The sequence below is a fragment of the Lutjanus erythropterus genome, chromosome 11 (assembly GCF_056507025.1).
Source record: "Lutjanus erythropterus isolate fLutEry1 chromosome 11, fLutEry1.hap2, whole genome shotgun sequence".
Lineage (NCBI taxonomy): Eukaryota > Metazoa > Chordata > Actinopteri > Lutjaniformes > Lutjanidae > Lutjanus > Lutjanus erythropterus.
Window position 1 is genome coordinate 29,154,925 of NC_139327.1, and position 25,076 is coordinate 29,180,000.

At 37.9% G+C, this 25,076-nt stretch overlaps 1 protein-coding gene and 1 long non-coding RNA gene across 2 annotated transcripts in view; one reads left to right on the top strand and one right to left on the bottom strand.

The window, feature by feature from the left end:
- LOC146319291 (uncharacterized) overlaps nucleotides 1–5,937 on the top strand; it is a 20,058-nt gene extending 14,121 nt beyond the window's left edge. Inside the window, exons 6-7 of the long non-coding RNA XR_014771539.1 lie at nucleotides 804–879; nucleotides 5,873–5,937. This is a non-coding gene — a long non-coding RNA (uncharacterized LOC146319291). The remainder of the gene's footprint in view (nucleotides 1–803; nucleotides 880–5,872) is intronic.
- Nucleotides 5,849–21,082, bottom strand: LOC146319292 (sodium/hydrogen exchanger 6-like). The gene is made up of 16 exons (XM_084729885.1): nucleotides 20,690–21,082; nucleotides 17,830–18,029; nucleotides 17,613–17,690; nucleotides 17,005–17,081; nucleotides 16,640–16,752; nucleotides 16,324–16,429; nucleotides 13,819–13,960; nucleotides 13,536–13,641; nucleotides 12,055–12,143; nucleotides 9,925–10,038; nucleotides 9,512–9,623; nucleotides 8,242–8,395; nucleotides 8,121–8,151; nucleotides 7,918–8,006; nucleotides 6,633–6,738; nucleotides 5,849–6,181 (listed from the first exon to the last, which is right to left on the bottom strand). Exons 1-16 carry the CDS (start codon nucleotides 20,964–20,966, stop codon nucleotides 5,867–5,869), a joined length of 2,109 nt encoding a protein of 702 aa, XP_084586011.1. The 5' UTR covers nucleotides 20,967–21,082; the 3' UTR covers nucleotides 5,849–5,866.
- Nucleotides 21,083–25,076: the final 3,994 nt, after the last annotated feature.

A 25,076-nucleotide genomic window follows, 5' to 3' on the forward strand; every position in this document is an offset into this window, starting at 1 on the left:
CCTCACACGTTATAAACTGCTGCACTGTACTGCCGTCTGCGCCTGCGTCAAGCTCCGCAACGACACAGGGTTACTGTGGAAACAGGATGTCTCACCTTCAAAATACAAGAGTAGACGTCACGTTCGAAATGAAGCAGAGTGAGTTTACCTTCAAAATAAAAGAGCAGTGGTGGAAAGATTACCGAAATGCTGTACTCGGTTACAAGCACCGTTACATTACTCAACTCTTACTCGATTACAAGTAAAAGTACAAGTCTTAGAACATACTTTAGTCAGTCAAAATCACTCTCAACTTCACAGTCCATTAATAATTAGTCATGTATAAGATACAAAACTTTTTTTTTTTTTTTTTACTTTTTTGTCATGTTTCATCATTTTTTTCTTTTATGTTTCCAACAAAATGATGTCGAATGAGGTGCAGTAACTGCCATTTCTATATTGTCGATTAAATATTCAATATATATGCCAATACAGATATAGATTGACATAATATCAGATGGTCGCTATATCAGTCAGGCTTTAATAAAAATACACAGGAAATGTCTTTAGTTTTAGTATGAAAAATACCCCCCACATTATGTTTCAAAAATAAAACTGAAACCAATAAAAACTAAACTAAAACTAAATAAAAACTTAACTGAACTGAAAACAACAACAGCCTTGTCATACTAGCTGGTAATGTAAATGTTTCCAGCACATATCTATTAGTTGTTTCCAGCATAATTTAAGAGAATGTAAACAATCAGAAAAAGGAGTATGAAGGTTCATCTTTGACTGACTCTGTTTAAACTTTCCTTTTCCAGAGCTTTCAACTGCATCTCACAGTCTTCATCAGCAGATGGTGTTTACTCGGTCGACACAGGAGGAAGACCAAGAAAAGTAAGACTTTTGAAGCATGAATCATTGAAGAGATAGAATATTAAATAAAAATGAAGATTTCTTAAAGAGACTGTTCACCCCAAAATCCAAATTACCTCTTTTCCCTCTTACCTGCAGTGCTGTTTATACATCTAGGCTGTTCTGGTGTGAGTTGCAGAGTTGTGGAGATATCTGTTTTCTCTTGAATATAATGGAACTACATGGCACTCAGCATGTGGTGCTCAAAGAACCGAAAAAACACATTTGATATGCAGTTTCATGTTTCATCTGCAGGTCAGAGGACAAATATGTATTTTGGATTTATTGGGGGGGTGAACTACCCTTTTAAATCTCTTCATGATATAGAACAAACAGGTATAGGGAGGAAATTATGGGACTGCATAATTCAAAAGAGACACACCATTTTCCACAATGTTTTTATTTTTTTAGTACACTTGCAAGATGTCTGACTGAGGAGACACTGTTAATAACGTCAGGACTACACAGAGGAAACTCTATTAAATCTGAGATTATTTTCCCCTCAACAGGAGTTCACATTAATTAAAAACATTCACATATAGACCTATTGCAGGTGTACTTTTCACAAATGCAACTGTCAATAACAGTTTCTACCAACCGTAGAAACATAATCAAACATGTTCAGGTTTTTAGGTTTAGGCATCGCTATTACAAGATTACAACGGTTTCTTCAAACTTCCCATATAAAGTCTATGTATGTGTGTGTATTTTATGGTTCAATTACGTTTAAACAAATTAAAATCAAAAGGTACCTTACTGTAAGGGAAAAAAAATGCAAATTCACTCATGTCCATCGTCACTCATTAAGAGTACTGCTTCAAGATCAAAAAGACAACTCATGTGTAGCTCAACACAATTAAAACAAACATTTCTAAAAATGTGACTGACCAGGAATTCATGTCTACATCAGTCATATAAATCTATAAACCTGCTGAGCAGAAAACAGGACGAACAGGTTAGATAAGGAGATGCCTCGGTGCAAAATATCTCTCACTGAGGTGGGAACAAAAGAGACGAGCTTGGTTGCCAAACAAGGAGCAAAAAAGATTAAACACGGCATCAGTAAAAATCCGGTGGCATCTTTCCTTTGACCTTACTGGCAAATAAAAGGCCTGAGAGAGGTCGCCAGGTTTGTGTTGCGTTCAAATTCTGTCCGAAATTGTGCCATTTTAAAAAGCCACAAATACGTTTTGATCAAGTTCACATTTTCCACAAGCACATTGTTCACAAAATGATTATATCCCATAAAATATTAGTGATACTTGTTATTTCCCATGAATGTACATTGTTTTAGTTTGCACTCTTTTGGGCTCTCCACCTTTTTGAATACACCAAAAACAAATAGTTACATTTACAGGAAGCAACCTAAGGGCCCAATCGACCCTTTTTAAGTCCCGCCCCTTTTTTGCTCTGAATTCAAATAATATTTGAGCGACATTTGGTGCCCGGCAGAGCCTCAGTCAACTTTCTCAGCTGTATCTACAGTAGAAGGATACAGCAAACCTGTGAAAAATCTTGCAAGAGTGAACATTTTAACCCAAACCAGAATCAAGTGTGTTCCATTTCTTAAGGTCAGGAACCTCTCCAGTGGTAAAAATGTATACAGAAATATATGAAATTTAAATTTTAAAAAAAATTATTATTTTTGTAGGTCTACAGTGATTCTTTCCAGTCTGCAATTGTAAAAAAAATGTAGCATATACAACCAATAAAAAAACATATCTATATATGAAGAAAATTTTAATAGTTGCAGCTCCAGACAGATTTTTCTTCCCTTTTTTGGCCCAGAATGGCTCTTTTGACAGTAAAGATTGCCCTACCAATATTTTAACCGCAGTGTTGCCACATTATCTGACATTAGTAAGTACAAGCTGCACAATGAAGAAATAGCATACATGTACAGATCTTGTAAGAGCTTTCTCTTTTCCTGTTTCCTGTGCTTAGATATGCAACATGCTAGACTCTGCTATGTTTAAAAGGAAACCAGTTTTGAAAAAGGTTAAAAGATGTTGCTGGGGGACCTGTGAAAGTGACATATAGTCACATCTTAAGTTAGCTAATGTTAGCAAAACACTGGCTTGGTAACAAGCAAGCTAACAATTGATTAGCTAGCAAGTTAGTTATCATTTTGCTACCATTAGCTATCAGATGTAACTAGCTACCTACGGTTGCTGTAGATTAGTGCACTACTTCACTAGCATTTTGCAAACATTCGCTAACTCAAAGGCAAACTCAAAAATGCTGGTTGACTTTTCAAACTCTTGATACTTTGTTTTGAACTGTTGGAGAAAAAATCTAAATTCCTTTAGCCCTGCTTGAGGTAATTTTAGGTTGTTTTAATGTATTGTGTGCTTTTTTTCCCTATCTAAAACGATCTTTGTTAACTTACATGGATATTGTCTGTCACAATAAAAGCAAAATAGCATTCCGCACAATTCCACAGACTTGCATTCTGAATTACCACCAAAAGCTGTAAAATTAAAAAAGTTGTCACCCTGGTAACAGTACCAAACAATCAGTTTTTCTGATGCCTTTATAAACAGCAACTGACAAACCCTATTTATTCTGCCTTTAAGATGTGAAGATGAGCCTCGCATGCAGTATATGTACGTACAGAAAACAGGAAAGCAAACTTGACCAAGGTTCCACTTATTGGAGCACAGAGTGAAAGGAGGCGGGACTTAGGATGAGTCAATCATACTGGGAATAAAGTATTCAAAAGCAATCAAGGGGGTCAGTGTCATATAAAAATGAAGAAAGATCATCTTACTGCACATTTTCAAATTAAAATATGTACAAATCTACATAAAGTAATTGGATTTCTGAATAGGCACTTTAATTCAAAACAGTTCAGCCAGCCCTCAGAGTCATCTTTGATGATACAACATCACAAAGACACGGCAGTTACTTTGTTTTTTTGTTTGGAAAGAAGATCAAACCATATGAAAAAAAGAAAACCCAGAAACGGACATTAGCCCTAAAAACCACGTCAGTAGATTTCGACAGTGTCATTCGAACATCAGCCACACACACACACTTTGCAAAATACACGCACAGGGAAGCTCTAGTTTCCAAAGTATAAAGTAGAAGGATCTGCTACAGTATGGGAAGGAGATATTTTCACATGCACACATGGTTAAAAAAAAAAAAAAAAAAGAATATCCTCCCTCGTGACTCCCCTACTGTACAATCTACCTTATGTGGGAAGAGTTGTAGTTTTTTGTTTGTTTGTTTTTTTAGGAAAAAGGTGCTTTCACCGTCGAGCACTCATCTTTTTGAACAGGGCAAGATGTTGCACAACAAAACAATAAATAAATAATAAATAAACAAAATAAATCATTACATAAATACATCATTTTTGTTAAATAAATAAATTAATAAGTGAGAAAAGACTGATCAAGAAGAGAAGAAGAGGCAGGCAGTGCTAAAAAAAAAATTTAAGATAGGAAAGAGACGCTCCCAGACACACGTGGAAGTAGTTTGAGTTTGTACTGCTTCCATCACAGATGTCTGTGTAGTTGCTCCGACCTTGGTCAAACACAACCGAACCCTCTCCACCAATGAACTTCGAGAGGGAAGCAAACGTACCAGACACTTAAAGGGGTAGTTTGGATTATTTCAAGTAGGGTTGTATGAGGTACTTATCCATAGTCAGTGTAGAGCTGCAGCAATTATCGTATAATCAGTTATTAATCTATTAATTTAACAATCGCCAACCATTTTGATAATCAATTAATCAGTCTGATTCCAGCTACTTCAAAGTGAATATTTTCTGATTTCTTAATCCCTTCTGACAGTAAACTGAATATCTTTGGATTGTGAACAAAACAAGACATTTGAGGACATTGATATTTAAGGAACACTGTTCTTCCCTATTGTCTGAGATTTTATAGATCCAACAACTAACTGATTAAACGAAAATATAAATCGACAGATTAATCGAGTATGAAAATAATTGTTAGTTGCAGCCTTAAGTCAGTGAATAACCTACAGTTCAGGGTGATCAGCACACCCCAGTTTGAAGAAACAGAGAGGAATACCAGTGTAAGAAGCTAACGTACTGCTGTGGACAGAGTCAGCAACAAATTGTAATTTAGCCACTTAAAAAAGATTTGATGAGGGGAAACGAACGTCAAGGATGTCAGCCACAATTTCGACCAACAAAAATAAGCTTTAGGAGACACCAGTGCGGGAAACTGCGCAAAAACAGGGTGACAGGACAAGCAATTTTCCATGCCAGTCTTCATTTACTGTAGGTAAAACACTGACTATGGATAAGTAACTCATAAAACCCCACTTGACATATTCCCAACTATCCCTTTAACCAGTCTATCAATAGATAAGTAAGATTAGTAATGTAACTGTAGTGTAAACGCTCTTTAACAAGTGGTACCAGAGCAAAGTGAACTGCCCTAAAGGTTAGTGTTACTGTAGGTCACCTTACAAATACTTGAAGGAAGCTTGGCAGATACAGGTCCTGTTGTCAGGAGCAACGTCACCACAGAGAAAAAAAAGAGTAAACTGCATATGAAAAGTTTAGGAACTGCCCGGTCCAGTCAGAGGGAGTCGGGGCTTTTAGAGAGCATAGATAACAGCACTGGCATATCACCACAGTAGTACAAACTTAGGAGCAAATACAACAGCCCCACTTTTTTTTTTAGCTTCCTCAATGGTTGCTAAATGTGCATCTCAGATGATTATAAGTAACCCTTAAAACTTGAGGAGTGCTTGATTTATAGTACCTTACCTTACATGTAGTGCATTCACATTCAAGATTACAGTAATCCACCCGAATGGTGAGTTAAATCAAGCTCGCCTCAAGTCTGTGACAAAGCTGAGACTAATTTAAAAACACGTTAGACAGAGAGGTGGTGCTTTTATATGATTTGCACTGTAAAAGCTGTTTGTTATTTCAATCAAAAATCCAAACAAATCTGATGTCAAATTTTGATGTTGATAAACAAACTTCTTACAGTCTGTGCCTGCGAGGGTCGGAGCGTGGCGGGGAAGGTGGCGGGGGCAGGGTGACAGTGGTCGGGGGATCCACCGGGTCATCCATGGGCAGGACCAGGCGGGTGCCCCTGATCGCCACCTCGTGTTCCGCCATGGCGAGCTCGTGATCCAGGCCTTCGTCGGCACCGGTGCTGTTGGTGGAGGAGCGCTTGCGGTTGACGGTGCGGGACCCTGAGGCGTCCGTGCTGACTGTGACGTCGGCGTACATGGAGCTCACGCTGGCATCGTTCAGGATGAAGTCGGAGTCGTCGTCGTGGAGCTGACCTTCGTTCTGGTGTGTGGAAACGGAAAATGGAGGAGAGAGAAAAAAAGCAAAGCAAAGGGGGCATTCAGAAGATGGGTGGCTTTCTATGGTGTTCCTTAAGGTCTTGGTATCTTAATGTTGTATTTAGGAGTGATTTTTGACCAGTTTTATCAATTCTCAGGTGGTCAAAAATGCTTAAATTACACATCAAAGCTGTGTACTAAGTGGGATCAACTCAAAACTGCAGCAACAATATAATTCTAAGTCCTATACACTCAAAATGTGAACACAAAGTTTATTACAGATTTATGACTAGAAAAACAGGGCTGAGATAACAATCACCCCTTAGATAACAATGATGTGTAAAGAAACACAAAAATACCAAACACACAAATAGCACTACGGTGTCAAGACATTATTGTCTGGGCCTTTAAAAAGTTCTGCTGTAACTGTATCTCATTATGCTGTGTGTCCAAACCTCATAGGCCTGTGGGCTGGTGAGGCATCGAGCCAGAGGTCCACAACAAGAAGGCAGAGTAGCAGTGAGAGGAGGGCCGCTGTGAGTGAGGAGCGGCTTCAGGTAGCTGGACAGCTTTTGTCAAGGGTTATTAACATTTAACATTTATAGTTTAATACTTTAATTGGTCAACAGTCTAATGCAATTGTGCAGATTCTGATACGGCAAGGCTTTAAAGGGATAGTTCAGATTATTTGAAGCAGGGTTGTGTGAGCTGCTCATGCAGAGTTAGTGTATTACTTACAGGAGATAGCAGTTGAAACACTCCCAGTTGGGAGGAGTATGAACATGGAAGCTGCACTGCTGTGGACAGGGTCAGCAGCAAAATGTACTTTAGGGACACACACTGCTCACAAAAGTCAGAAAGTCAGATTGAACTGTAAAACTATACAGTGCTGATAAAAAATGGATTAGGATTCTGTAACACAGCCTATTTCTCACTTAAAATGTTTTTAGAAACCCATTTTTGTGACTTTTTAGTTGTAAAACAAGAAAGACTAACCGAACAGGCCGCCATTTTGGCTCTTGCATCTGGAAGGGGACCCCAGTTCTCACAGGAGTGATCATTTTAACCTAAACTATAACATTCCCTGAACTCCCCAGATGTTTAACAAAGCATTGTCACATTCTAAGACACAACTAGTCTGTATAACTAGCACAATGAACAAACAAGAGTTTCACAAATCTAGGGTTCCCGTCTAGACACGACTGTTTCTAAGCAGTGTTGAGTTTTGGTGCTGTTTAGCTGTAATATGATAAAGTTTGATGTTGTAACTGTTTAACTGCTGTTATACAAGCTAAATATGAACCCTACCTCTCACTCAACCAGACTATTTCTAATGATTAACAATTAAACTAATAATTTTACCTCACAGAACACAGGCGGTGCTGGTCTACTGCTGCCTTGATCTGTGAGTCTTACTGTATTATTATGTGACTTTGTGAATTTAAACTAAAAACACAAAAGTCACACAATGACAGATCAGAACAGATCAAGGCAGCTTGAAGACCAGCAACTCCCGTGTTTTGTGAGGTAAAATTATTGTTTTTGCTTACGGGGTCTGCTGGCTTTGGAGAGAGAAATATTTGGCTTACTACAAAAACAACTGCTTTGCAAACTGTAAACCTCCTGTACAGAAAGATGAAATTGTTTGTGAAGAGCACCCTCTGGTGTCCAAAGCTAAATGTAGCACCCTCACTTCTCAATACAGGCTTTTAAATATTTGATCGATGGCTCAAAGGATACTTGTGGTCAAAGTTATACCAGATCCTGAAGGGCCAGGCGCTCTCATGTTTGGTGTTCCTCCGCTGTGACCCGTCCAACACCGCTGAACTCTGATATGCAGAATATTTGTAATTAGTTATTGTTTCATTACTTTAACATTTTTATTTTTACTTACAATGCAACCAAAAAAATAACAAGAGATTTCAATCTGTGCTAATACTTACAGAGGCATCTTGATCAGAGTCCACACCCACCCTGAAATAGAGAAGGTAGCAACAGTGACGTTGACAGAAAACCACGCACAAATGGAAAACCGAGTGCACACAAACAGATACCCAGACTTACGGTATGCTCATGAAGGACAACATAGGCATGGTGCCACCTCCACAGATCCAGACGGTGAAGAAGACGATTAGGAGGGTGGTTGAAAACATCATCTGACGGGCATAGGTCGCTGTGTCTCGGATTGAAAGGGCAAAGGTCATCGCCCCACGCAGACCTGGAGGAGACGAACCGAAACAAGACAGTGTGAGAATGAGAAGACAGTATGTTTGTTTCACCAAAAGAATAAAAAATATTTCTGACTTAATGTTACTGTTGTTTTTTTTCCAAGATACTGCAGAATTGTTAGAAAGCTCAGAAATGGTTAAATGGTTCTGTATAGTGAAAAGACATGACCTTGTGGGTTCAGATGTAGAGAAACCTGTGCAGACACATGTAGGGGATTTCTATCATCATCCAGTTTCAGCAGTAAATGTCAGCTGATGTTGAGGCTGCTATTCATAATACTGCATCTGTGTAGGAGTTGTTGCTCTAGAAGGAGACTGTGTCAGCACACCATTATCTAGGCTCAAGCGTTTTAAACTACAGACCTAGGTCTGTTCCGTTCCACTGACAATTTATTTTAATGGAACCAGGTCCCAGCTGAGAATTAGTCATTTCAGTCTGAGCCTAAGACACTAAAAGGGATAATTTGGATTATTCCACGTGTGGCTGTAATCAGTGCATTTGCGTCAGTAGATGCCTGTCAGCACGCTCCCAGTTTGAAGAAGCAGAGAGGCCCATCAAAACATTGTATCAGTTAGGGTGTAAAGGTATATTTACAATATTTTTTGCAGCTTTAGTTTGCTGTCAGTCAGACAGTAGTTATGTGACACGTATTCATGAAGCACAAACAATTTCAACGAATAGTATAATAAAACTCTAACATGACACAGTTGCTCTTGTCCACCTGTCCTTATTCAACAAATGTCTCGGCCAAAAAAAAAAAAAAAGTCACATGCAGAGCAAATGGTGAGAAAAAAGCTCTGGAGAAATGGTCTGATGGCAAGTAAAGCAGTGAAAATATTTTAAATATAGTGTACATGTAAACTGATATTTTAAGTGGCTGAACTACCTTTTGTTGTGGACCCTGGCCACAGCTGGTACTCCTCTCTCTACTTTTCCTAACCATGAGCATGCCAACCACCAGCTGCTGTACGTAATGCACTGACTATCTAAGTACCTCATACAACCCCACATCAAATAATCTGAACGCTCCCTTTAAAGGACTCCTTATTGTCAGTATGTTTATAATTTGAGAGCACAGAGTTAACAACAGACTTTACTGTCTCACCTGCAAACATCATGACGTGCTGAAAGTTGGATCCAATCTTGTTCCTGCGGCCCAGGTTGAGCAGGAAAGATAAAGGGTAGATGTTTGCTGCTCTGCCCAGAAACACAGCCAGCTACACAACACAGGACAGTCAAGGACACAACGCACTGAGAAGTAACACAGCATGAGCAAACAGGGGTGGAAAATAGTCATGGGCAGTTTGGAAACTATCGCGTCACTGACTAATCTGTTTTTTAAATGTGTTCACATTTGTTCTGTTATTCTTTCGCTCCCTGAAGCACTGAAGACTACTGTGGAGAGAAGAACGGCATTATTAAAACATGACTGCATTTGTGGGAGTCAGAAAGAACGCATGGTTATGGGGATCAATAATCTCTGGATCATCCAGAAAGGCCGAGCAGATTGAAGGATACAAAGGCTCCAATAATGAACAGAGGGTTGAAGACATGTGACTGGAAGGAGAAGAGAGTCAGACCCATGTAGGAGAAGATGAAGTTCTCTGCCAGGAAGTTCAGCAGCTCAAACAACTGATGGGAAAGAGACAAACAAACATCCTCTAAGTCAGTGATTCCCAACCCACACACCACAGATCATCAAGGCCTCATGGATTTTAAGGGGTGTAAGAAACAACCTTTAAAAAAATATACATGTACACATTAGGCCTATATTTCAGCCTTTCAGTCATTTCGGAATGAAATCGTTGTCATTTAAGTTTAAATTATTCTTTAAGATAGAAACTTCGTCTCACAGGATAAGGGTAAGGACAGGTATAGGAACACAAGCTATTGTCCTGCATTAGAAAAGTAATAGTAGTTAAAACAACCACATAGGTAACAGAATAATGGCCAAGCATCAGGAGAACACTGAATGATTGTTAAAAATACACTATACAGACAATTATATAAAAGTTCATATCTCTGATGCAATATTCAAATAATCCCAAATAATCCCTGCAGTTACTGCATCACTATTTGAGTCAATTGTCTGCTTCGTGTAGGCACTACTTTCTTTCTGCAGTAGAATCTACCAGAACTACTTTAGGATCTATAGTAACTATTTTATTTTCTACTAAAGTAGTTCCACAAGCAAAGTGTGTTTCAGTTCTATTATATCAGAGAGAAAACAGACTTTCTTTTAAAAAAAGAATAAGAACTATTCACAGCTTGGTAAACAAACATAAAAACGACCAACAGAGTCAGTCAAAGTCAATAACTGTGTTAAAAATGAACAATTACTGGGCTCCATAGGTTTAAAAACATGTCTGTCTTTCTACGTGTAATTGTTATCTCTACGTACACTTTCATTAACCTGTCCCGCCATTGATTAAGTTATCATTTATTTTGACACCAATTAAAGGATGTGCTGGCTCTCTCTTTCTACAGTTCCATCAGAAATTGCTCCTAATATAGAAGGGCTCCTGTGGTAAATTAACATTCAAAATGGTGAACATTTCTATATGAATCCACTCCCAGCATGACTTCAATTTTGGACAGCCTCAGTTTTTCAATTCTTCAACGTGTTTACAATTCCCCAAAACTTTGTTTTGTTTTTTGTTTTTGTTTTACTTCCATCGTATTTTGATAAAATGAAAGATGTTGTAAAATACCTCATTCTTAATTTCCAGTTGAATTCTGTCCATAGTGGACATTTAGTTATTTTATGTCCCCCTTCACACACTTCTTCCCATGTTGCATCTTTGATAATAACATTTATCTTCAGCTCCAATTTTTCGTTAATAACTAGACCTTTCCCTGGTGTGTGATTGTAAACATTTACATACAGTTGTGACACAGTTTTTTCTTTTCTTTCATAATCCTTATTAGAAGTTTTCTACCAACTTTTTAACATGACATGAACAGTGTCAGCTGATGTCCTGAATATAACTGAAAACACAAGAGTGCCTCCAGCAGAGTGACTATCTCAACACAGAGGCTCTTGGTGAACAAATGTTCAGTCTGTTTATCAGGCCCTCTGACTGAATTACTCACGGTTTTTATCTCAGAGTCAGAACAGATACAGAAACTCGCTCGTCTTGTTTTCAGTCTCACAGCTGCTGTTGATGAGCACATTAGTTCAGGTCCTATCTAACCCATCGGAAACACAGCGCTCATGTCCACAAACATGTTGCCGGGTCGTGTGGTGATTACGGTATGGAGCTGAGTTCCAAGAACTGGTATTATTAAAAACATCTATTACTAACAGTAGATTACAGCTTTTATCAACATCAGCTTCTCTGAACTTTCTGCAACTTAACAAAAATACAACTGACAACTGCCAAAGAAGCACAGATGTTTCAAAACTTCCTCTATTCTGATTATTTTCAAGGCATTTCTGCTTAAATCTCTTATCTTTTTAGTCTGTTTTTTCTGCACTTTGTTAATTAGGTGTGACATTGACATTTTATAGATTAAATGGTTAATCAGTTAATCATGGACATAATTATCGCATTAATCAATAATGAACTTCATTGTTAGTTGCAGCCCTAGTTTAAAGACAGTAAACATGATGGCATAAATTACAGATGTTATGTGAGTATATATCACCTGTTTGGTCCTGTCCTGAGAGTCAGGAGAGAGATTGTTGAAGGTGTAGTGAGCCTGAGTGATCCCACAGAACAGCACAGCCACTACGCCTGAAGAAAAACAAAGATTACAAAGATCTCAGTTCAAAACCACTCAAAACATATTAAACGATATTTTATCAGAGGGGTTCATAACCATTTAAAGATTGGAATTAGACAGTATGTGTGGCGATATTCTATGTTTCTGTTATTGTCAATTAATCCCAAGTAAAGACCAAAACCAGAAATGAATTGATCACGTTTCTTCATTACCTTGTTTACATCCACTGTGGTTATTTTACACGAAAAGTAAATCCAGTGCTGTTGATACTCACTAGAGCACAAAATGCTTATTAATCTGCTGGTTTAGATAATTACCACTAAAGCTACCAATTACTCCTGTTTGAGTAATGTTTTCCAAAACTACACAACCACTTTTAGCCTTTAATTAAAATTTAACTATGTATTTATTTTTTAACTATAAATGTTCGGGAAGGGTCAGGAGGTTTGAAACTACTGACAGACAGACTAACACATTGCAGGTTTGGGCCTTTTCATGTTCTTGTTTTGTTGACAATTAAAAAAATTACAGAATATTGTCTGCCTTATCATTTTCTTATAATTAATTGATGCTACTTATCATTATTTATTAACAACTCGTTTCCAAGTGGACTGGCAAAAACAAAACTAAACCTTAGAAATGCAGGCTTCAACATTGAAAGTTACTCTGTGGCCACCAAATATTCTGTGTAAAAGTTTAACCCCAATATTAGAAGCCTTCACCAACACAAACATCCTGATTCCTTTGCAACTTTTAGTTCAACACTGTACAAAAACAGCAAACAGTATTTATCACAGCTAGATATGAACGAGGCTACTGAATATGGGTTTACAAAGTCTACTCAAACTTTTAAAGTGATCCTTGCAGAACAGTGAAAAACACAAACACTGGACTGAGAAAAAAGCAAGACGAGCAACCAAAATGTATGAGTGACTGGAAGAAAGAGTTTAAGTAGCAATAATATGACACATCTAAGGACTTGATGTACTTTGATGTGTGTCATCAGTTTCCTCACCAAGCTGAGAGGTCAAGATCATTTTTCATTAGAAACACCACATCCCAGTTAATGTGAAAAACACCCAAGTATCACAGTTTAAAAAAAGGCCTTTTTATCTTGCAGACAACTTCCTTTTCTGTTTCATTTTTTGCCATTTAAAATGTACTTTGGCCACCAAAGTGGTAGTGGAGGTGGTGCTATTTGTATCTATCTCTGCAATGGTGAAATGTAAAAAAAAAAAGTAAAATGTATCACACTGTCCAGACTGCTAGACTAAGAATCAAATGACTGAAATGTCACTAAAAGTTATTCATATTTTTGGCAAAAGCCTAAGACTAAGTCAAATGAGATGCAAAAATAAATATCAAAGTTTAAATTGCATGATGAGCGCTGTGTGCAGGTGTACCTGTGAACCCGCAGGCCTCCGCCAATAGAAAGGTGCTCCATGACATGAGGAAAAAGAGGGCCGTCTCCAGCAGGGGGAAGTCCCTCAGCTTCGTGAACTTGGTCACGTGATGAAAACTGAAAGTCAAGGAGCAAAACAAGAGGTGGCACATCCACAGTCAACCTGAAACACAGACATGAATAAACAAAGTTTTTCTGAGTCAAATATAACTCGAAGCTGACCATAAACATGATTAAACAGCTACTGTAGGAGGAAACAGTTTTAAGCCCTGGTGAAAGGATATAAGAGCGGTCATGACTCCAGTGGCCACCCCAAGAGCAAAGGATCCACTGAAGACACCAAGGAAGATGCCGAAGGATTTCAACAAGGCCATGGCTTCGAAGCTGTGGCTGTTGTCTCCTGCAGGCTGGTACGCCACGATGGATCTGAGGGGCAGACAGACAGCAAGCGCATGGAAAAAGGAAACCAACACCAAGAATTCAGGATGGGAAACTGGTCAGATGTCAAACAGGTGCTCACATAAAGACACAAACAGAGAAATCAGAAATCAAATCAAACCTGCAACAACCCAAATCCAATAATGGCTGACAGTACCAGCCTGGTGTTTATCTGATTTTGTTTAAATTGAGAGCTTTTACCCCATTACAAATAACAACAAAGACTTAACACACATGGACTGGAGTTGGGTTTTACAGACATAAAAAGGGAGGAAGTTGGGGTCTTGCATGCTTAATGCTAATTGAATATTGGATCCAATAAGGTTTGTCCAATGATTGGATATCCAATAATTGTGCTAGTAAGTACAGAAAAGGCCAATTCAGGTGCTACCCCTTTATGAGGAGTAGTCCCCAAATTACCTCGAGACCAACAAATCACCAGCACTTTTACACACACAGGTTATCAAATGTTCATAAAAAAGTCATATTTTCAGGTCATTTGCAGGGTCTGTAGAGCAAAGTGAAAACTGCAAAATGACAGAAAGAATGGATATGAAAGGGCTACAATGGGAACAGGGTGTCTGGGAGGGCAGTGATCATCTTAATGGGTGGTTCAAGGCTGCATTCTAAGTAAAAGATCTGCATCACATCCACTGAGTTGAGATGATCAAGTTCTAACACTATCACTGTCAGCAAAACCATGCAGACAGCCAAACCCGCCCGCCCACCCACCGGGGAGTCAGTGTCTGGTTTTCTTCCAACCATTCCTCCACCCCCCCAGCCCAGACTGGGCCATTGTCTCCTGGGGACCGGACGGCCCCGGCCCCTTGCCTCCCCTGCTTCTCCAAGCGAAGGAGAACACTGCATACATACGTACAGGCAGGTGATGAGTGATGGGTGAAGGAAGGCAAGCAGTGAAATGACAGGGACTGATGTTAGTATGATTAATGTCCATTCATGTGCACATGTACAACACAAGAAGCTGAATATGCCACAAGTAGCCTCATTACAGTGCAGGTCATTGACACAGAGCTATAAATTGAATGCTTGGCTCACAGTCTGCCTTAAACAGTTCTTACATATGAACATTTCAAGAGTTACTGTTCACTGTGATACTCTGAAACGCTGTTACATCCCTCCCTTGTCCCACTCTCCCCTTCCAGGTGTAGGACAACCTAGCATGGTCGCAAAACTCATGCAAAATGTAAAAGTCCTATCTGGAGCCAGTGTTTGGTTTGTCCATTCTGGGCTTCTGTAGAAACATGGTAATTCAACATGGCTGCTTCCATGGAAGAGGACTCATACCCTCTATATAAACTAGGGCTGTCCCCGACTGAGAATTTATCATTAGATCATAAATTATAAATGCTTATTTTGAGTTCAGTATGACACACTAAATTCATATGCCAGCCTATAGGAGTATTATTTACTGGCGTTTTACCACCTTCCTTTGTCATCTGTGATGTGAAAACATATTTCTACACAATCAGAGAAAGTAAACTTGTGCATCCTCCTTTAGTTCAGTTATAAAATCAGTGCACCACAGAGCATCTCTCTCCAGGCTGCAGACGCTGTCCAGTGTCACCTGTTCTGCACTTCTTTTATACTGTGAATTAAAGGTTTATTTTGACCAAAGCAGATGTTGGCGTTTGTTTGGAACAGCAAAAACATTTTTGGTAAGTTGTATTTTGTTTCTGTCGCATTTGAATGAAGCCGACAGTGATGACGTTAAAATTACAGTTTTTCAAAAAGAGCCTGGTGAGAGCAATGAAACAGCTGTTTCTGATTAAACAGTGTATCTTAATCTTTAAAGAAGGCCTCTCACTGTAGTGATCATTTCCATAATGTTGTCAGACACTTGTAACAGTCTGAACCAATAGATTATATTGTATTTCTGCCATATTCTGCCAGTAGACCCTCGTAAATCGTATCCACTGGACCTTTAAAGTGCTTGGGGATAAAAATCCTCAGCCTTCGCTGTGTACAACTTGATTTTAAAGTTTAATTGAAGCTGACTCGTGACTTGTTGCTGTCATCCCACTTTGTTTAACTATCCCACATTTGCAGCTTAGCAATGAAAAAACTGTACATGAAGACAAAATTATGAATTTTGTACCAAAAATAAGTAACTTTGCAAAAGCACCCATTTGATTTGTCTAACTGAAATTCCTGGAGCCTGACCTAAGCTTCAACTGAACTTGGGACACATTTTTGCACAAAAAGAGGAGACGGGACAACAGGAAGTGATCTATTCACAGCCGGTATAGACCAGAGGAAAGCAACCAGTAACTCTTGAAATGTACATATTGTTGCTGTGTGTGTGATGTTTGCAGCGTGTAATTCATGCTTACGAAGAGAGGACGATGGCCACAGCATCATTGAGGACACTCTCCCCAAAGAGTAAAGCATACAGGTCCACATCTACCTTAAGCTCATTGAAGATAGCCAGCACCGTCACTGAGACACAGAGGAGAAAAAACACTTTAGAGTAGAAGACACACAAATATCGTACAGCAGGACAAGAGTGCAGAGAGCCTGAACAGAAAGATTATCCAATAACAGGAACCAGAAAGTGCAACACTGCTTCCACACTATATATACAGACATTGCACAGACATGTTAAGGAAAAATCTCACTCTGGAAACGATGTTATATGGCACTTCCTACCTGGGTCTGTGGCTGAAACGATGGCCCCAAAGAAGAGGCAGTCAGTGAAGTAAAAATCTCCCCCAAGCTGCCCCACAACTTTCATGAAGGACACAAAGCCGTACATGATCAGCCTAGGAGGGAAGAAGGACATGTACATGCATAAAAAGACACGGGCAAGGACTGCATACTGCAAATCATACTGCAATTACAATATCAGTCAAAATAATCACAATAAGATATTTTTTTCAAAATTGCCCCATTGGATATCAAAAGGTTTTTGGATGTACACAAACATCCTGTGGTCATTGTTTGTTGTTGTTTCTGTGTTCTGTTTCAACATTACATTCAACAAAGTGATCAGATGAAAATAGCAAATGACTTACCCAATGACGAAGCAGGATATAACTGTTCCCATGAAAGCATAAGCCAGGATGGAGCCGATGTTTCTGAAGAAATGTCTCTGCGACAGAAAAGGACACAGATTTATTACAGCAGGGGCTGTTGTATTACTGGTCGTTAGGCTGGGGTAATATAGACGAATAAAACAGTCGTTAAAAAATATCTCAATACGTTTGCAAATTTCTATGTGAAAAATCACATGTAAAAAAACCTTTATGAGAAGTATGTCTGTACAATTAATCAAAATATGCAATCTTTTGATCAAGAAAAAATGTGTCACAAAACAGAATTATAATGAAGTGCTGTAGTGCTGTAGTGCTGCAGAGACGCCTTGTTTTTTTTCAGTGAAAATGAAAATTGGGAAACAAAAATTAATCAGGAATCATATGTCAATCGCTGCATTTGTCAAAATACTCACAATACAATTTTTTCCAATATCGTGCAGCCCTATCAAGAAGACCTCAAGTCGACTCACATTGACAAGATTTGAATCAGGAACAGCCCGACTAATTTGTTTAAGACCTTGTTTGTGAAAAATCTGAATGTTTAATTTATATAATTAGTAAATCATCAATCTTTTTAACCTTCTTACCCTTTTCAAACTGTAACCGGCATGGAAGATGATGGGAGGCAGCAAAATGTTGAAAAACACTTCAGGATCAAAGGTCACCTGAAGACAGCAGTAAGTTATAAGAGGTTATACACTTATTTTTGGAGTTGTGCATGCAAACATAACATAATACCAACTGGTTATAATTTATACTGTGTTACAGCACCACATGCACCCCCCATTCAATCCTCCATCCAACCTTTCTCAGCATCTCATCGTCCTGCACTTGGTGACCTTTGCCCCGGCTGACTTCCCCCTTCAGAGTGTACTCGTAGAATCGCCCACTGACGTTGACCAGGAGAGTAGCGGGACTGGCGTTGACAGCACAGCTGAGCATCACATCACTCATGCTCTGGGGCACATGGACGCCGAATCGCAGGATCACACCGACCAACAGGCCTTCGGGGAGGAAGAGGAAAGAGGGAGTGAAGGCAAATCAGTTAGCCAAGGATCTGTTGGACTAGCACTAGCACTTTTTAAATAAAAGTTTACAAGGTGCAATTTATATCATAACTACTAGGGATGCACAATAAATACCAGGGCCAATGAATTATCGGCCAGTGATGGGAAATTTATATTATTAGTTATTATTCCAATAATGAAAGTACAGCTAATAAATATCAGCCATAACAATATCTGATTTGACAGCAATCTCAAAGCACTTAATTTGAACTGACAATTCTCTACAAAAGCCAAAGTATATATGTGAAGTTTTTTATGTACTTTACTAGAAAAAATTAATAGACCTTTGAAAAGTCAGAGCTGTTCTTTGTTTTTGTTGCCAGTGTGTCATAGTCTGTTTAGATCTGGGCAATAAAGCTGAAAAACCCATCACAATATTGAAGTTTAATATCAGTCTATATCAATAATTATTGATCATATAGGTTGTGACTGACAAGATATTGTGTACTCCAAAGGTTGGGTGTGACTAAGGTGATACAATAACTTTGTTGTACTATCGCTGGGTGATATGCACAAAATCTAATGTAATCTGATGTCCAGCCCTATGTCTGTTAGATTTGGTCCAGTCAGAGCTATTAAATATTAAATCATCCATCTTTGCTCATTTTATCTTAGTCTCTATTACCCTCAAGTTTGCATAAAGAGAAGAGAAAGAGAAAGAGAAGCAGGTCATTATTGGTTACCAGCTGAAAAAATATCCATACTCTGTATTTCTAATAACTACAACTAATTAAAAAACAGTTTATAAAAATTAATCTTTAAAGCAGGACACTGATGTTGCAAAAACTAGGGTGATGTCCTAATATAAAACACCTGCTTTGATTTATTTGGGTGTTCTAAATACTTTAATTAGGTTGTGCTCTTACAAAAGAAAATAAATATTAACTGGGTCAAGTTAATCATTCTGAAAGTGATGTGCTTTAACGAGAACTAAATTCTCAAGAAATTCAACAGATTGATCAAAACAGCTTGGCCCTTCATACTGAAAATGACGGTGATGGTTTAGATGTCTGGCTAGTTAAAGGGGACAATGAGTTTAATATATTTTCCAACTTTTTGAGCTGTTAAATGAAAGACAATAAAATGACAATTCCACAACGCTAACAGTACTACTAATAGTAGTAAAAATTTTTGCATTCATGTGGATGATGGCAACTGTAGTCAAATGAAGCAATAAATTCCTCAGTGCTGCTATACTGACCAAGAAAGCTAAGCTCTTCTGCTGCAAAATCTGTTGTTCTACCTTTACCCGTTGATGCCAAAGTAGTGCTGTTGATGTTAAGGAAGAACTAGAGGCTATTTCAGCTTGGATTTCTAGCCTCCGCCTTTGGGTAGCCAGGGGACATGCTTTTGTCACCTTATGCTATGTTTTGACCAAAAAAGAAAGAGTTATAGGCTCATGATACGGTATATCATGGGCATGGACACTTGCATGCAGTGCATCTTGATACACATAGACACTGCCAGAACAGCTCTGCAAGCTTTTTAAGTTAATATAGCAACACTGAGCAATTTATTGTTTCAACTGACTTCATTTACCATCAACACTGACTTGGCATCCACATGAAAAGTCCTTAATTTTCCCTGTAATATTTCTTATCAACAGTACATTAACTGAATGCCTGCCTTTTCTCCAGTATATCTCCAATCTCCAATAACAGCACAGCACTTGTAGAGCTCAAAACACCAAAAAGACCTTGTTGCGAGCAGTTTCATGTAGAAACTTACTGTAAAAATTGTAGAAAAACTCACCACCAAAACAATCTAGATAGATAAAGAACGCTACAGGTACAGTAGTAAAAAATTGTATTTTTGATTTGGAAGTGAACTGTCCCTTTAAATTAATACTGAACATTCTATAGCCAATATCTTTGCTTAAACCCGTATAGCTCCTTATATCAGCTATGTTGTGCATATTGTTTCTACTGTTTTTATAACATACTTGTAGTTTTAAATGTGTTATTGTCAATTTTCTATTTTCTAGTTATGCTTTTTGACTTACTTGGTTTCAGCTTCATATTTTTTGTATTGTGCTTGCTGTTGTGCACCAATATACCACAGCAATTTCCTTACATATGAAAACCTACTTAGCAATAAAATTCTGACACTAATGCGGGAAAATTAATATACCTCATGAATGCAAATACTTGCTAACACTAGCTAACAGTATGCTCATGTCATATGCAGGTAGACTCCCCCGTGCACCTTGAAACCTTAAAAAAAAGCTCTCAAATGTGCTTTACTGGTTAAGTTTGAAGAGCTAACGTCACCATGGCGAGCTAGCATCGGCGCTAAGTGAAGTTAATTGGTCGTGTCTAGACGGGAACCCTTCATTGGTGAAACTCTCGCGAGATTTATAAGCATTGTTTCTTCATTGGGCATCTTCTACAAAGTAATTCTGGTTTTTAACGTGACAACGCTGTAATTAAAATGCAGGTGGTTTTAGGGATAGATAACATTTGCTTAGGGCTAGGAAAGAACCACAGTTTGACTTAATCGGTGACTCTCGCGAGATCTTTCGTGGGTCTGGGGTTCCCTTCTAAACACGACTGAGTTAATTGACTGACATTAACGTTAGCTAACGTTAGTGCTCTTACCATAGATCATGGCAAGTCCTGTTTCGTGTAGGAACCTAAACCGCCGGTGTTTGAACAGCCATATTGTTAAAATGGTGAGTGTTAGGAGCATTATAAATATGAGTAGATTGGCACTGTCCTGTCGGTGGCTCTCTTCAGCCATCCTCTCAGTCGCGACGTTGTCCATCGGCTCGCTCTCGCCTCGGCTCCCGACGAGCAAAAATGTCAACAGAAAAGGCAGCATCGGGGCCGCTTTCGACGGTTTAACACCAAGACAGCGTCTCAGTGTGAATCCCATTGTGGCTTTCTGTGAAACGGTTACATTTGTCGTTTAATTACTGGCGGTTTTCATGGGAAAACGTCGCTGCTTGGACGAGAAATCGGCGAGACGAGAGCAGATGACAGCTTCTTCCGCAGCCGTTATCAAAACATAGGGACTTCCGGTTCTTCAAAATAAAAGCCACCCTACTGTGACTACGTCAGATGGCAACAGCGACCCTGGTGTTTGAATGTTTACTCTGTCCAAGTTCAGGTTACCAGTAAGATTAAAGCAAATTCCTGATATATACATATATATTGATATCTATATTATTTTCATCATCAATTAATCTGTAGGTTATTTTCTCAATGAATCGATTAGTAATTGGTGAGTGGTTTGGTCCATCAAATGTCAAGTAAATGGTGAGAAATATTGATCCATTTTTTTTCCAAACAATGTCTCATCCTTGTAAAAAAAAAAACAAAAAAAAAACAAAAAAAAAGATATTCCATTTACGATCATAACAGGACTAAAGAAACCAAAAATATTTCACATGTGAGGAGCTGAAATCAAAGAATTTGAACATTTCTTATTAAAAAAAAAAACATTTAAAACGATTAATTGATTATCAAAATAGATAGTAATTAATGTAATAATTTATTAATAATCAATTAATCATTGCAGCTCTAAAATATATACAGAATTAAACGAACAAATAATTGTGGAAATAAATGAAAATGATAATAATTATTATTTTATATTTTGTTTATTGTATCTTGTAATGTGTATTTATTCTTTCATTTCTGTTATATTTCCACATTTATTTTCTTACTGCTCTACAGTTTTATTCTTTTTTATGGCACCATAAACATACCAACGCTTAAATAAATACATCAGGAAACAGGCTTTAACTTTGCTCCCATGAGTATCGTTTTATGTTTTGCTTTATGGAGAGATTGATTGACTTGGCTTGCTGGTGACAAATTTTGTCCCAGTAATAAAGTAAAAGAGGTTTCCTTTAGAAATTTGCATCAAATGTATCCAGAAAAAAAGACATTAGAGAGATTAAGAAGAGAGAGAAAAGAGATTTTATCTGAAATATTCTTAGACTTTCTGTGAACTGGAAGAACTGTCATTTATTATCACTTTATGAATACCAGAATAATTCCGGTGCATTTTATAAGAAGGAAACAATTTATTTGTAGATAAAGCATCTTGAAAATGTTTTGAAGATAGTAAGACAGATAAAGATATTTGCTTTTATTGTTTGTCAAGTAAATAAACTGTGTTTACTTTACTGTGTCTTAGTATCTGTTGCACGCGGCAGGTGACACAAGACTGGATTACTGCTCAGTAATCTGGTAAAGTGCTGCCAAAAGCACAATTAGTGCAGAATAGAGCAGCCCACTGTTCAGTTGGAGCAAGTATAGATAGAGGAAGGCATACTTAGTTAATCCCACTTCTACATAGTTTCTAATTTTGTTCTCATAGAGGCACAAGCAGGAGCTGCAGACAAGCATCGATGGAGATTAAGTGACAACTCTCCATGCTACCAGTCCGCTCTCCATATTGTGGTTCATGTTTGACTTGAACTGATCATCCTCCCGTTCCCAAGCTTACAGACTAAGCTACTGCCACTCCAGCGTAGGCACATGGCTGGAGGTTGAAGGTTAAGTTCCGATATAGTCAGAAGCCAAACCTGGCAAGTAAACCACCTACTGTAGTGTATTCCCTGTTGACAAACTGGCCTCTGTTGGTCTCTGAGGCTGTTTTGGTCCATCTGTGTTCACTGGGAGCTCTCAGTGTGGAGGAGAAGGCTAATATGACCACCATTCTTCAAACATGGAGCGCTTCAGCTGCATGACGGGGGAATATAATATGTGTAAACAATAAGTACTTCATTAGCCATTTCATGTGAACTTTAAAAAAACATTACGATAAATCACCTTGTATTGTATTGATCTTTCCAATACACAGCCCTAGTTTTGAAACAACTATATTGTTTGTATTATATACATATATTTTTATAATAAAGTCAACTCCAGATGCATTAAATATTTTTAACCATCAGCAGTAGTGAAATCAACATATTTTTTGCCATGTCACGCAGAAACTGAGGTGAGTCGGCAAAGAAGCTAAAAATAAAACTTGAGAGTTGAATCAATTCAGGTTTTTTTTTTTTTTGGTGCTAAAGGAAAGGAAATAAGCTTTTTGCTATTTTTTTTATCTGATCAGACCTTAAAGGAAAAGTTTTATATTTCTTTTTACACTTTTTTGTAAAACATTTAACAAACCGTATTATTTATTAAATTATACATTTAGATATATTTTTGACTCGTCTGATAACCTTTTATTACATGATGCCAGTTTATGGCCTCCATATATGTCTTCAAATTACTTGTTTTGTCCGACAAGCAGTCTAGAATCCCTAAAATATTGAACAATAAGATGATATGAAATCGATAAAAGCAGAAAATATATTAATTATTATATAACTATTGAAATAATAATCATAAATATTTTTTAAACTTGCATTTCCTTGCATTAGACAAACAATTAGAAGACTGTGAAAAGATGTTTTTTCTTAAGAGTCCTCTCAACCAGCTTTCTCTTACATAAGAGAAGAGCACAAATAAAAAAAACACTGGTGAATCCCAGAAATCAATAGGTACTAACAAAATAATAAGAACAAATCATGGATACATAGGAGAAAATTTGTTCAGAAATGGCGTCTTGCATGAGGCCCATTGATGATATTTGATTTGAATTCCTCTATGCGTTGCAGAGGCGACAGTGGGGATCTCAAAAAAACCACACAAAATTTAAATGTCAAAGACTTGACACTTATTTGTAACCCTTATCTAAGATGATCTCTGAGGGGGAAAAAAAACGGTTTGGTTTTGAACTCCTACTCAAATACTTACTTCTGGTCTTATACCTTTGATGCAGATGGGATGCATCAGGAAGTATTTAGCAAAATGTGGCTTTTTAATTACTTTTGGTTCAGTGTCGATATTTGCATATAGTTGCAGTTTCCTCAGTTTCTTTGTTTTTATAAAAGTCTTATTTTAGCATGTCTATATCGCTGCATGCTTTTAATTTGTGATGAAAGCAAAAATACCTCTACATTTTCTATGTAAAAAAAAAAACAGGAAAAAGAAGACCTTAAAAAATATGCACACATGTCCGCTCAAAACCCCTTATTCGATTCACTGGAAATGAGCTGAGATGAGCTGATTGTCAGCAGAGGCGTCAAAGATCAAATGTCAAGTTAAAAGTTTACAACATGTGGGGGCTGAGTGCTTGTTCCTTATTAAATTATTGATTTTCATAATACTGACAGTTGGCAAAAGATCACTGGCAAATTTGTGTTCTGGGGCACATAAACTAAATTTTACAGCGCAGTTAAGGATTTTAGTATGGTGTGTTTTGCCATTTCATGCATTTTGTGTTTTACATTCTTCAGCACATATGAGAAGGACTTCCTCCCAGAGTTGCATAACACAGGTAAATATAGATAGTATGCTTTTGATTATTAGATAAAAGAAGATTTAACAGTTTGTCTGTGTGCTGTTGTGCACACTTTAGACGCAGGTACACCTTCTCAATCATTATTTTTGAAACAGCTTCCTCTCACAGGAAACCAAACCCACAAAAACTCAACTTTGGAGCCGCACAGACAGAAAGTGTCATGCATATCTGATAGCACATGATCCTACTGACATGCACAAAGTACATTTCAGCTCCTAATGACAGAGATACCGTCCATGTAACCTATTTTAATGTTATTCAACTTTTTTGTCCTGCACATTTTGATTTGATTCTGTCATAAACAACATACACATAACACGCTTGTCCAAATATTCAAAACAAAAAACAACAACAAACAAATTTTGTAAAGTAAAAGTTTTTTTTGTGGTGACTTCAATAAGTTGTCAGTGAGGAAGCAACTGTCTGATCAGCGTCAAACATATTAGTCATCTTTCTTATAAACACGGACTCACTGCTTTCTCTAGTCGATTTTATCGATTCACATTGTTCTCGGACTCTGACGTTGGCAAACTATTGCCTCACACATTTCATCAGAAACCAGACCACTGACTCTGTACTTTGTCCTTTTTTGTGGTTGTCATTGAAATGCTCAGATGG